This window comes from Phaenicophaeus curvirostris, unplaced genomic scaffold (assembly GCF_032191515.1).
Source record: "Phaenicophaeus curvirostris isolate KB17595 unplaced genomic scaffold, BPBGC_Pcur_1.0 scaffold_93, whole genome shotgun sequence".
In the NCBI taxonomy this organism is placed as follows: Eukaryota; Metazoa; Chordata; class Aves; order Cuculiformes; family Cuculidae; genus Phaenicophaeus; species Phaenicophaeus curvirostris.
Window position 1 is genome coordinate 634,457 of NW_027206715.1, and position 12,746 is coordinate 647,202.

The 12,746-nt window shown below is 64.4% G+C and overlaps 1 protein-coding gene across 1 annotated transcript in view; it reads right to left on the reverse strand.

Moving 5' to 3' along the window:
* The window catches only part of RYR1 (ryanodine receptor 1), a 129,512-nt gene extending 117,942 nt beyond the window's left edge, over positions 1–11,570 (reverse strand). The window contains 8 exon segments of the mRNA XM_069882232.1: positions 36–129; positions 1,062–1,174; positions 2,656–2,726; positions 4,203–4,276; positions 5,176–5,280; positions 7,661–7,780; positions 10,695–10,819; positions 11,491–11,570. Of these exon segments, the coding sequence (XP_069738333.1) occupies positions 36–129; positions 1,062–1,174; positions 2,656–2,726; positions 4,203–4,276; positions 5,176–5,280; positions 7,661–7,780; positions 10,695–10,739 (622 nt within the window). The 5' untranslated portion in view covers positions 10,740–10,819; positions 11,491–11,570.
* Positions 11,571–12,746: the final 1,176 nt, after the last annotated feature.

Here is a 12,746-nt window from a genome sequence, read left to right on the forward strand (position 1 = left end):
CCCCCCAAATATTTAATGACCCCCCCCACACACACCTTCTTCGGAGCCGGAGCAGATGGGGTTCATGTTCCACAGGGTCTGCATGAAGGAGGCGTCTGCCTGCAGCTCCCCAGAGGCTGTGGAGAGGTGCTGGGGGGGGGGGGGAAAAAGGGGGTTCAGGGGTGAATGGGACCCCCCCGAGCCCCCCAAGTCCCCAAACCCCCACCCCAAGTGCCCCTCCAGCCCCCCAAATGCCTTCCCAGCCCCCCAGGTGCCCCCCAAGTCCCCAAACCCCCACCCCAAGGGCCCCCCCAGCCCCCCAAGTGCCCCCCCAGCCCCCCAAACCCCCACCCCAAGTGCCTCCCCAGCTCCCCAAGTGCCTCCTCAGCCCCCCAAGTGCCCCCCAAGTCCCCCAAACCCCCACCCCCAAGTGCCCCCCAAATGCCCTCCCAGCCCCCCAAGTGCCTCCCCAAGTCCCCCAAACCCCCACCTCAAGTGCCCCCCAGCCCCCCAAGTGTCTCCTCAGCCCCCCAAGTGCCCCCCAGCCCCCCAAGTGCCCCCCAAGTCCCCCAAATCCCCACCACAAGTGCCCCCCAAGTCCCCCAAGTGTCTCCTCAGCCCCCCAAGTGCCCCCCAAGTCCCCCAAACCCCCACCCCAAGTGCTCCCCAGCCCCCCAAGTGTCTCCCCAGCCCCCCAGGTGCTTCCCCAGCCCCCCAAACCCCCACCCCAAGTGCTCCCCCAGCCCTCCAAGTGCCTCCCCAGTCCCCCAAGTGCCCCCCAAGTCCCCCAAACCCCCACCCCAAGTGTCTTCCCAGCCCCCCAATTGCCTCCTCAGTCCCCCAAGTGCCCCCCAAGTGCCCCAAACCCCCACCCCAAGGGCCCCCCCAGCCCCCCAAACCCCCACCCCAAGTGCCCCCCCAGCCCTCCAAGTGCCCCCCAGTCCCCCAAGTGCCCCCCCAAGTCCCCCATACCCCCACCCCAAGTGCCCCCCAGCCCCCCAGGTGCCCCCCCAGCCCCCCAGGTGCCCCCCAAGTCCCCCAAACCCCCCAGCCCCCCAGGTGCCCCCCCAGCCCCCCGGTACCAGGTATCGCTCGGAGGAGACGCTGACGAGGATGAGATCGTCGCCCACTCGAACCTTCTCGCCCTCCGATCGCTGCTTGGACGCGGGGTGCATCGTCCACCAGCACGCCTCCCCTGCACCCCGAAACAGGGCACCCCGAAACCCGCTCAGGGACCCCGAAACCCACCTCCGGGCACCCCAAAACCCACCCAGGGACCCCCAAAACCACACAGGGACCCCAAAACCCACCTCCTGGCACCCCAAAACCCACCCAGGGACCCCAAAACCCACCTCCTGGCACCCCAAAACCCACCCAAGGACCCCAAAACCCACTCAGGGACCCCAAACCCCATCTCCTGGCACCCCAAAACCCACCCAGGGACCCCAAAAACCACTCAGGGACCCCAAAACCACCTTCTGGCACCCTAAAACCCACCCAGGGACCCCAAAAACCACACAGGGACCCCAAAACCCACCTCCTGGCACCCCAAAACCCACCCAGGGACCCCAAAAAACACTCAGGGACCCCAAAACCCACCTCCGGGCACCCCAAAACCCACCCAGGGACCCCAAAAACCACTCAAGGACCCCAAAACCTGCATCCCTGCACCCTAAAACCACCCAGGGACCCCAAAAACCACTCAGGGACCCCAAAAACCACCTTCTGGCACCCCAAAACCCACCCAAGGACCCCAGAAACCACTCAGGGACCCCAGAAACCCAACTCCTTGCCCCCCAAAACCCACCAAGTGACCCCAAAAACCACTCAAGGACCCCAAAACCTGCATCCCTGCACCCTAAAACCACCCAGGGACCCCAAAAACCACTCAGGGACCCCAAAAACCACCTTCTGGCACCCCAAAACCCACCCAAGGACCCCAGAAACCACTCAGGGACCCCAAAACCCACCTCCTGGCACCCCAAAACCCACCCAAGGACCCCAGAAACCACTCAGGGACCCCAGAAACCCACCTCCTTGCCCCCCAAAACCCACCAAGTGACCCCAAAACTCACTTCTCTACATCCAAAAACCCCATAAGGACCCCAAAACTGAGGGGGCATCCCAAGCCCCCACCTCCTGCCCCCCAAAACCCACCCAGGGACCCCAAAACCCCCACTCTCTGCACCCCAAAACTCCTCAGGGACCCCATAAACCCACCCCGGGGCCCCAGCTTCCCCTCCAGGGACCCCAAAATTTTCCCCAGGAACCCCCAACCCCCCCCCAGGGACCCCAAAATGCCCCTCTAGGGACCCCCAAAACCCCCCAGGGACCCCAAAATTTTCCCCAGGGACCCCAAAATGCCCCTCTAGGGACCCCCAAAACCCCCCAGGGACCCCAAATTCCCCCCCTGGGACCTCCAAACCCCCCCAGGGATCCTCAAGCCCCTCCCGGGGACCCCAAATTGCCCCCAGGGACCCCCAAATTCACCCCTAGGGACCCCCAAATTCCCCAGGGTCCCCAAAATTCCCCTCCTGGGTCCCCTATATTCCCCCCAGGGACCCCCAAATCGCCCCGGAGACTCTAAAATTCCCACCCCGGGACCCCAAACCCCCCCAGGGACCCCCAAACCCCCCTGGGGACCCCCAAACCCCCCTGGGGACCCCAAAATCCCACCGGTGCTGTCGCGCTGCAGCCCCACATCGAAGGCGAGTTTGTCGGTGACGGAGCGAGACGTGGTCAAGCAGCTCAAATACTGGGGGGGGGGGGGAACGTTATGGGGGGGCCCCCCAAAGCCACTGGGCCCCCCAAAACCCCGCAGGCCCCCCCAAAAGCCTTCTACCCCCCCCCCCAAGAACCCCCAAACCCTTCAAGAACCCCAAGAACCTCCCCTCAAAAGCCTCCAAACGCCTCCAGGACCCCCCCAAACCCCCCAAATCCCAGGAATTGGGGGGGGGAGCACCCCGATATGGGGGTCCCCAACCCCACTAGGACCCCCCAGCCCCACCCCAAACCCCAAGAGCCCCCCCAAACTCCACTCTGTGCCACCTAAAACCCCTCCAGGCTCCCCCAAAACCCCCAAACTCCAGAAATTGGGGGGGGGAGCACCCCGATATAGGGGTCCCCAACCCCTTTAGGACCCCCCCAGCTCCCCCAGGGCCCCCCCAAACCCCAAGACCCCCCCCAAACTCCATTCCATGCCCCCCCCAAGCCCTCCAGGCTCCTCCAGACCCCAGGACTTGGGGGGTAGCACCCCGATATGGGGGGTCCCCAACTCCTTTAGGACCCCCCCAGCCCCCCCAAACCCCAAGAGCCCACCCAAACTCCACTCTGTGCCACCCAAAACCCCTCCAGGCTCCCCCAAACCCCAGGAATTGGGGGGAGCACCCCAATATGGGGGTCCCCAACCCCACTAGGACCCCCCCAGCCCCCCCAAACCCCAAGACCCCCCCCAAACTCCATTCCATGTCCCCCCCAAGCCCTCCAGGCTCCTCCAAACCCCCCATACCCCAGGAATTAGGGGGGGGAGCACCCCGATATGGGGGTCCCCAACCCCACTAGGACCCCCCCAGCCCCCCCAGGGCCCCCCCAAACCCCAAGACCCCCCCCCCCAACTCCATTCCATGCCCCCCCCAAGCCCTCCAGGCTCCTCCAAACCCCCCCAAACCCCAGGAATTCGGGGGGGGTAGCACCCCGATATGGGGGTCCCCAACCCCTTTAGGACCGCCCCAGCCCCCCCAAACCCCAAGACCCCCCCCCAAACTCCATTCCATGCCCCCCCCAAGCCCTCCAGGCTCCTCCAAACCCCCCCAAACCCCAGGAATTGTGGGGGGTAGCACCCCGATATGGGGGTCCCCAACCCCACTAGGACCCCCCCAGCCCCCCCAAACCCCAAGACCCCCCCCCAAACTCCATTCCATGCCCCCCCCAAGCCCTCCAGGCTCCTCCAAACCCCCCAAACCCCAGGAATTAGGGGGGGTAGCACCCCGATATGGGGGTCCCCAACGCCTTTAGGACCGCCCCAGCCCCCCCAAACCCCAAGAGCCCCCCCCAAACTCCATTCCATGCCCCCCCCAAGCCCTCCAGGCTCCTCCAAACCCCCCAAACCCCAGGAATTAGGGGGGGTAGCACCCCGATATGGGGGTCCCCAACCCCTTTAGGACCCCCCCCCAGCCCCCCCCAGGCCCCCCCCAAAAGCCCAGGGCCCCCCCCAAATCTCTCACCATGCGCTGTGGCAGTGCCGGAGGAGGATCGCGTGGCCGTAGAGCAGCGTCCGGTGCCCCCCGCCCTGCGACGACTTTTTGGGGGGCACAGGGTCAGAGCGGGGGACCCCAAAACCTTTTCGGGGTCCTCCAAGCCTCGACCCCCCCCCTTTTGTTGAGAAAGTCCCTTTTTGGGGCCCCCCCAAGCCTTGTCCCCCCCCCCATTTCACCCCCTCATGGGTTTGGGGGGGGCCCCAAGCCTTGCACACCCCCCCCCCCATTTTTGGGGGGGCCCCCTTTAGAGGGCTCCCCAAAATCAACCCCACCTCCTATTTTTTGGGGGGGGGTGTCTCCCAATTTTCAAGGTCCCCCCCAAACTCCACACTGCTCCTCCTTGTTTTTGAGGGAGCCCCTAGTTTTTTGGGGGGGGATCCCCACCTTTTGAGGGGGGTTCCCAGTTCTTTTGGGGGGGGTCCCCAGTTTTTTGGGGGGGGTTCCCAGTTTTTTTAGGGGGTCCCCAGTTTTTTAGGGGGGTCCCCACATTTTGAGGGGGATCCCCACCTTCTGAGGGTGATCCCAGTTTTTGGGGAGTCCCCCAGACTTTTAGGGGGATCCCCACCTTTTGAGGGGGGGGGTCACAGGATCCATGCGGAGTTGGGGTGCTGGGATGGAAACTGGGGGGGGCAGGAGGATGGGATGGATGAAGGGGGGGGGGGTTGCACACTCAGACACCGCAAAAAAGGGGGGGTGGTGGGGGTGGCGTGAGGACACCCCAAAATTTGGAGGGGGGAACCCCCAAATTTGAGGTGCAGGGGACCCCAAAACTATTTATTTTGGGGGGGGGCTGAGGAAGAAATGGGGGGGGGGGGGCACCTCACCTACCCACTTATCCAGATTGACCCCCTTGAGTAGGCGAGAGAGAAAAGGGGGTCAAGAAAAAGAGGGGGTACAGGGGGGTTCGGGGGTTCGGGGGGGTCCCCCCAAAGGTTCCCACCTCGCCCCCCGATTCCGGGGTGTTCGCCAGCATCTCCTGCAGCGCCCGAACCGACAGCGACTGCTCCAGCACGAAGCAGCAGCCGCACAGGTCGGGGGGCACGTTCTGGGGGGGGGGGGGGGGGAAAAAGGAGAGGGGGGGGGTCAGGGGGTACCCCGAAATCTCCAACACCCCCCCCCAGAGCCCCCCCAAAGCTCCCAAGGAGGGAGAAGGGGAAAGGGAATGGGTGTTCGCCACGGCTGGGGGGGTTTGGGGTCCCTCCGCCCCCCCCCATGAGGAGATATTGGGGTACCCCATGTGGTTGATAGTAGGGTCCCCCACCCAGAGATATTGGGGTCCCCCATGGTCCCCTATAATGAGATAATTGGGGTCCCCCACGTACCCCCACCCAGAGATATTGGGGTCCCCCATGGTCCCCTATAATGAGATATTGGGGTCCCCCCTGTGCCCCTACCCAGAGATATTGGGGTCCCCACATACCCCCACCCTGAGGTATTGGGGTCCCCCATGGTCCCCTATAATGAGATACTGGGGTCCCCCCATGAAGCTGATATTGGGGTCCCCCATGTGCCCCTACCCAGAGATATTGGGGTCCCCCATGGTCCCCCTATAATGAGATATTGGGGTCCCCCCCTGTGCCCCTACCCAGAGATATTGGGGTCCCCACATACCCCCCACCCTGAGGTATTGGGGTCCCCCATGGTCCCCTATAATGAGATATTGGGGTCCCCCCTGTGCCCCTACCCAGAGATATTGGGGTCCCCACATACCCCCCACCCTGAGGTATTGGGGTCCCCCCATGGTCCCCTATAATGAGATACTGGGGTCCCCCATGAAGCTGATATTGGGGTCCCCCATGTGCCCCTACCCAGAGATATTGGGGTCCCCACATACCCCCCACCCTGAGGTATTGGGGTCCCCCATGGTCCCCATAATGAGATATAGGGGTCCCTCGTGGCCCCCTATAATGAGATATTGGGGTCCCCCATGGTCCCCATATCCAGAGATATTGGGGTCCCTCATGGCCCCCTATAATGAGATATTGGGGTCCCCCATGTGCCCCTACCCAGAGATATTGGGGTCCCCACATACCCCCACCCAGAGATATTGGGGTCCCTTGTGGCCCCCTATAATGAGGTATTGGGGTCCCTCATGGTCCCCATAATGAGATATTGGGGTCCCTCGTGGCCCCCTATAATGAGGTATTGGGGTCCCTCATGGTCCCCCTACCAGGGATATTGGGGTCCCCATGTCCCCCATAAAAGAGATACTGGGGTCCCCCCACGGTCTCCACGGCAGAGATATTGGGGTCCCCATATAAGGCGATATTGGGGTCCCCCATGGTCCGTCCCCCCCCCAGGGATATTGGGGATCCCCCCTCCTTTTCCCCCCCCCCTCCTTTCCCATTCAAGCTGGTTTGAGGGGGTCTCCCTAAAACCTGGTTGTTTGCGACGCTTTTTGGGGTCCCCCCCAACCCCAACCGGTGGGGATGGATTTTGGGGGACCCCCCCTTGACCCCCCAACACCTCAATCTCCCCCTCAGCCCCCCCCAGCCCCCCTTTTTCCCCCCCCAAATCCTCCCCCCCCTTCCTTTCCCATTCAAGCTGGTTTGAGGGGTCTCCCCAAAACCTGGTGGTTCGCGAAGCTTTTTGGGGTCCCCCCCAACCCCAACCGGTGGGAACGGATTTTGGGGACCCCCCCTTGACCCCCCAACCCCTGTTCCCCCCCTCAGACCCCCCCAGACCCCCTTTTTCCCCCCCAAATCCTCCCCCCCCTTCCTTTCCCATTCAAGCTGGTTTGAGGGGTCTCCCTAAAACCTGGTTGTTTGCGACGCTTTTTGGGGTCCCCCCCCAACCCCAACCGGTGGGGTCGGATTTTGGGACCCCCCCTTGACCCCCCAACCCCTCAGTCTCCCCCTCAGCCCCCCCAGCCCCCCTTTTTCCTCCCCCCCAAATCCTCCCCCCCCTCCTTTCCCATTCAAGCTGGTTTGAGGGGTCTCCCCAAAACCTGGTGGTTCGCGAAGCTTTTTGGGGTCCCCCCCAACCCCAACCGGTGGGAACGGATTTTGGGGACCCCCCCTTGACCCCCCCAACCCCTGTTCCCCCCCTCAGCCCCCCCCCAGCCCCCCTTTTCCCCCCCCAAATCCTCCCCCCCCTTCCTTTCCCATTACAAGCTGGTTTGAGGGGTCCCCTCAAAACCTGGTTGTTCGCGACGCTTTTTGGGGTCCCCCCCAACCCCAACCGGTGGGGACGGATTTTGGGGACCCCCCCTTGACCCCCCAACCCCTCAGTCTCCCCCTCAGGCCCCCCCCAGCCCCCCTTTTTCCTCCCCAAATCCATGTCCCCCCCTTCCTTTCCCATTCAAGCTGGTTTGAGGGGTCTCCCCAAAACCTGGTTGTTCGCGACGCTTTTTGGGGTCCCCCCCAACCCCAACCGGTGGAGACGGATTTTGGGGACCCCCCCCCTGTCCCCCCCCCCCCCCAAACCTGCGCATTCGAGGTGGGTTCGAGGCTGCACAAGCGGTTTCCGAAGCCCTCGGCCGAGAGGCAGAGCTTGAGCTGCTCCTTGAGCAGCGTCGTCGTGCACTGAAGCACCACCTCGTCCTCCTGGGGGGGCAAAAAGGGGGGTACAGAGGGAGGGGGGGGCTTCAACTACCCCCCCTGTACCCCTCTGGCCCCCCCGCACCCCCAAAACAGGCTGGAAGCCCCCCAAAATGAGCCACCACCCCCCCAGCATCTCCTCCTGCATCCCTAAATGGGACCCTCAGCAGCGATTTGGGGTGCTGGGGGGGCAAAAAAGGGGGGGGTAAAAATGTGGGGTAGAAAGGGGGGGGCTTCATCAAGCCCCCCTGTACCCCTATGGCCCCCCCCGGACCCCCAAAACAGGCTGGGAGCCCCCCAAAATGAGCCCCCCCCAGCATCTCCTGCATCCCCCAAATGGGACCCTCAGCACCCATTTGGGGTCCTGGGGGGGCAAAAAGGGGGGGGGTAAAAATGAGGGGTAGAAAGGGGGGGGCTTCAACAAGCCCCCCTGTACCCCTCTGGGCCCCCCCGCACCCCCAAAACAGGCTGGGACCCCCCCCAAAATGAGCCCCCCCCCAGCATCTCCTCCTGCATCCCCAAATGGGACCCTCAGAAGCGATTTGGGGTCCTGTGGGGGCAAAAAGGGGGGAAAAGGGGGGGGGGGTAAAAATGAGGGGCAGAAGGGGGGGGCTTCAACCAAGCCCCCCTGTACCCCTCTGACCCCCCCCGCACCCCTAAAATAGGCTGGGAGCCCCCCAAAATGAGCCACCACCCCCCCCCAGCATCTCCTCCTGCATCCCCAAGTGGGACTCTCAGCACCGATTTGGGGTCCTGGGGGGGGCAAAAAGGGGGGGTAAAAATGAGGGGTAGAAAGGGGGGGGTTCAACAAGCCCCCCTGTACCCCCTCTGAGCCCCCCCGCACCCCCAAAACAGGCTGGGACCCCCCCCAAAATGAACCACCCCCCAGCATCTCCTGCATCCCCAAATGGGACCCTCAGCAGCGATTTGGGGTGCTGGGGGGGCAAAAAGGGGGGGTAAAAATGAGGGGTAGAAAGGGGGGGCTTCAACAAGCCCCCCTGTACCCCTCTGAGCCCCCCCACACCCCCAAAACAGGCTGGGAGCCCCCCCAAAATGAACCACCCCCAGCATCTCCTGCATCCCCAAATGGGACCCTCAGCAGCGATTTGGGGTCCGGGGGGGGCAAAAAAGGGGGGGGTAAAAATGAGGGGGTAGAAAGGGGGGGGCTTCAACAAGCCCCCCTGTATCCCTCTGAGCCCCCCTGAACCCCCAAAATAGGCTGGGAGCCCCCCAAAATGAGCCCCCCCCAGCATCTCCTGCATCCCCAAATGGGACCCTCAGCACCCATTTGGGGTTCTGGGGGGGCAAAAAGGGGGGGTAAAAATGAGGGGGTAGAAAGGGGGGGGCTTCAACAAGCCCCCCCCTGTACCCCTCTGACCCCCCCGCACCCCTAAAATAGGCTGGGAGCCCCCCAAAATGAGCCACCCCCCAGCATCTCCCCCTCCTTGTCCCCATAAGGAGCTTGGGGGGGGGCAATAAGGGGGGGGGGCAATAAGGGGGGGGGCAATAAGGGGGGGGGCAATAAGGGGGGGGGGTGACCTTAATGCCCCCCCCCTCCCCCTCCTCCTCCTCCCTGCCCCCCCCCCCCAGCTGCTCCCATCACTCAATTTTTGGGGGGGGGGGGGGGGGCAGATTCCACCCCTCGAGCCTCAAATTCCCGGGGGGGGGAGGGGAGGGGGGGGGCAAATTCTGCTGAGCTCAGCATTTCCCACCCCCCCCCCCCCAAGGGCACGTCCTTGCCCCCCCCCTTAGTTTTTTTTTTGGGGGGGGGGGTGGGATATAAAACCCCCTCCCCCCCCCCCCCAGTTTGGGGGTTCAAACACCACCCCCCCCACACCCCCCCCTTTGGGGCTCCCCAGTTGAGGTTTTGAGGCCAAACTGGGAGGAACTGGGACGCGCTGGGGTGGAACTGGGGCACCCCCCCCCCCCCCTCCTCCCCTCCCCCCCCCCCAAAGGATTCGGTTTCGCCCCCCCCCCCCCCCCAGCAGCTGCTCCCCCCTCCCCCCCCCCCAGTTACTATATTGGGGAGTGAAGGGACAGGTGGGGGGGGGCATTCCAGTGCCTCCCAGTGCTCCCAGTTCAGGCTGGACCCCCCATAAACAGCCCCCCCCAGTGCTCCCAGTTCAGGCTGGACCCCCCCCAAACAGCCCTCCCAGTGCTCCCAGTTCAGGATGGACCCCCATAAACAGCCCCCCCAGTACTCCCAGTTTAGGCTAGACCCCCCCAAACAGCCCTCCCAGTGCCTCCCAGTACTCCCAGTTCAGGATGGACCCCCATAAACAGCCCCCCCAGTGCTCCCAGTTCAGGCTGGACCCCCATAAACAGCCCCCCCAGTGCTCCCAGTTCAGGCTGGACCCCCATAAACAGCCCCCCCAGTGCTCCCAGTTCAGGCTGGACCCCCATAAACAGCCCCCCCCAGTGCTCCCAGTTCAGGCTGGACCCCCATAAACAGCCCCCCCAGTGCTCCCAGTTCAGGATGGACCCCCCCAAACAGCCCTTCCAGTGCCTCCCAGTGCTCCCAGTTCAGGATGGACCCCCCATAAACAGCCCCCCCAGTGCTCCCAGTTCAAGATAGACCCCCATGAACAGCCCCCCCAGTACTCCCAGTTCAGGCTAGACCCCCCACCCCCCAGACAGCCCTCCCAGTGCCTCCCAGTGCTCCCAGTTCAGGCTAGACCCCCCCCAAACAGCCCTCCCAGTGCCTCCCAGTGCTCCCAGTTCAGGCTGGACCCCCCATAAACAGCCCCCCCAGTGCTCCCAGTTCAGGCTAGACCCCCCCAGACACCCCTCCCAGTGCTCCCAGTTCAGGCCGGACCAGTTTCCCCAGCATCCCCAGTCCCGTCTCCCCAATATCTCCCAGTTCCTGTGCCCCCAGTATCCCCTCCCAGTGCTCCCAGTATCCCCAGTAACCCCCACTCACCGTCCGCAGGAACTGGACATCGTCCTCGCCGTCGCCCTCGGCCATGACTGGGAGCGCTGGGACCCCTTACTGGGGGGCACTGGGACCCCTTACTGGGGGGCACTGGGACCCTTTACTGGGGGGCACTGGGCACCAGTGGGTACCAGTTACTGGGGGGCACTGGGCACCAGTAGATACTGGCTACTGGGGGGCACTGGGACCCCTTACTGGGGGTAACTGGGACCCCTTACTGGGGGTAACTGGGGGGTCCAGCTCCCAGGGGGGGTCCCAGTACTGGTCGGGGGTTCCCAGTTCCAACTGGGAGGGGATCCCAGTCCCCAGTGGAGGGGTCCCAGAGGTCCCAGTACGAACTGGGGGGGGGTCCCAGTCCTAACTGGGAGAGAGCTTGTTGGTCCCAGTCCTAACTGGGGTGTCCCAGTCCCCAATGGGGGGAGTCTCAGTCCTGACTGGGGGAGTCGTGGGGGTCCCAGTCCCCAACTGGGAGGGTCCCAGTATGGGGGGGGGGTTCCCATTCTCAACTATGGGGATTGTGGGGTCCCAGTCCCCAACTGGGGAGGGTCCCAGTATGGGGGGGGGGGTGTTCCCAGTCCCCAGAGGGGGGTTCCCAGTCCTAACTGGGGGAGTCGTGGGGGTCCCAGTCCCCAACTGGGAGGGTCCCAGTATGGGGGGGGGGGTTCCCAGTCCCCAGAGGGGGGGGTCCCAGTCCTAACTGGGGGGGTCGTGGGGGTCCCAGTCCCCAATGGGGGGGGGCCATGGGGGTCCCAGTTCTAACTGGGGGAGGGGGGGGTCCCGTTACCGGTATTGGGGGTCCCGGGGGGGTCCCCGTTGTCGCCGCCGCCTCTGCTCGTGTCCTGCTGCCCCCCCCCAGCACCTCCCGGAGCCTCAGACCCCGCCCCCCCCCCACTTAAAAAGGGGGGGGAGGGGGGAGGAGCATCGACTCCACCCCCCCCAACCCCCCCCCCCATAATTTCGGGTCCCCCATGGGGGGGGCAGTGAGGCACCAAATGGGGATTTGGGACCCCCCCAAATCAAAAAGGGGGGAGAGGACCCTCTTGGGACACCCCCAAATCAAAGTTGGGGGTGGGGGGACCATCTTGGGACCCCCCCCAAATCAAAGAGGAGGGGGAGGATCCTCTTGGGACACCCCCCAAATCAAAGAGGGGGGGAAGGACCCTCTTGGGACCCCCCCAAAACAAAGAGGAGGGGAGGATCCTCTTGGGGACCCCCCCCAAATCAAAGGGGGGGAGGGGAGGACCCTCTTGGGACCCCCCCCAAATCAAAGAGGGGGAGGGGAGGACCCTCTTGGGACCCCCCCCAAATCAAAGAGGGGGAGAAGGACCCTCTTGGGACCCCCCCCAAATCAAAGTTGGGGGTGGGGGGACCCCCTTGGGACCCCCCCCAAATCAAAGGGGCGGCACCCACAAAGGTGCACGTGGGTCTTTTTGGGGGGGGTGGCAATTGGGGGGGGGCTCCTAGCTCCCCCCTGACCTTAATTAACTCAGGAGCGCTAATTAGGGCGAGGGGAGGAGATCAGGGAATTGGGGGGGGGGGGGGGGGGGGTAGGTCTTTAAACCAATCTGGGAGCCCCAAAATCCACCCTGGTACCCCCCCCAAACTCCCCCCTGGGGACCCCAAAACCCCTTCTAGGACCCCCAAGATCCCCCTAACCCCCCCGGGACACCCCCTTAGAGCCCTCTGGGACCCTTCTAGGACCCCCAAGAACCCTCTAACCCCCCCGGGACCCCCCTTAGAGCCCTCTGGGACCCTTCTAGGACCCCCAAGAACCCTCTAGACCCCCTGGACCCCCCTTAGAGCCCTCTAGGACCCCTCTAGGACCCCAAGAACCCTCTAACCCCCCCCGGGACCCCCCTTAGAGCCCTCTAGGACCCTTCTAGGAGCCCCAAGAATCCTCTAGACCCCCTGGGACCCCCCTTAGAGCCCTCTAGGACCCTTCTAGGACGCCCAAGAACCCTCTAGCCCCCCCGGGACCCCCCTTAGAGCCCTCTAGGACCCTTCTAGGACGCCCAAGAACCCTCTAGCCCCCCCAGGACC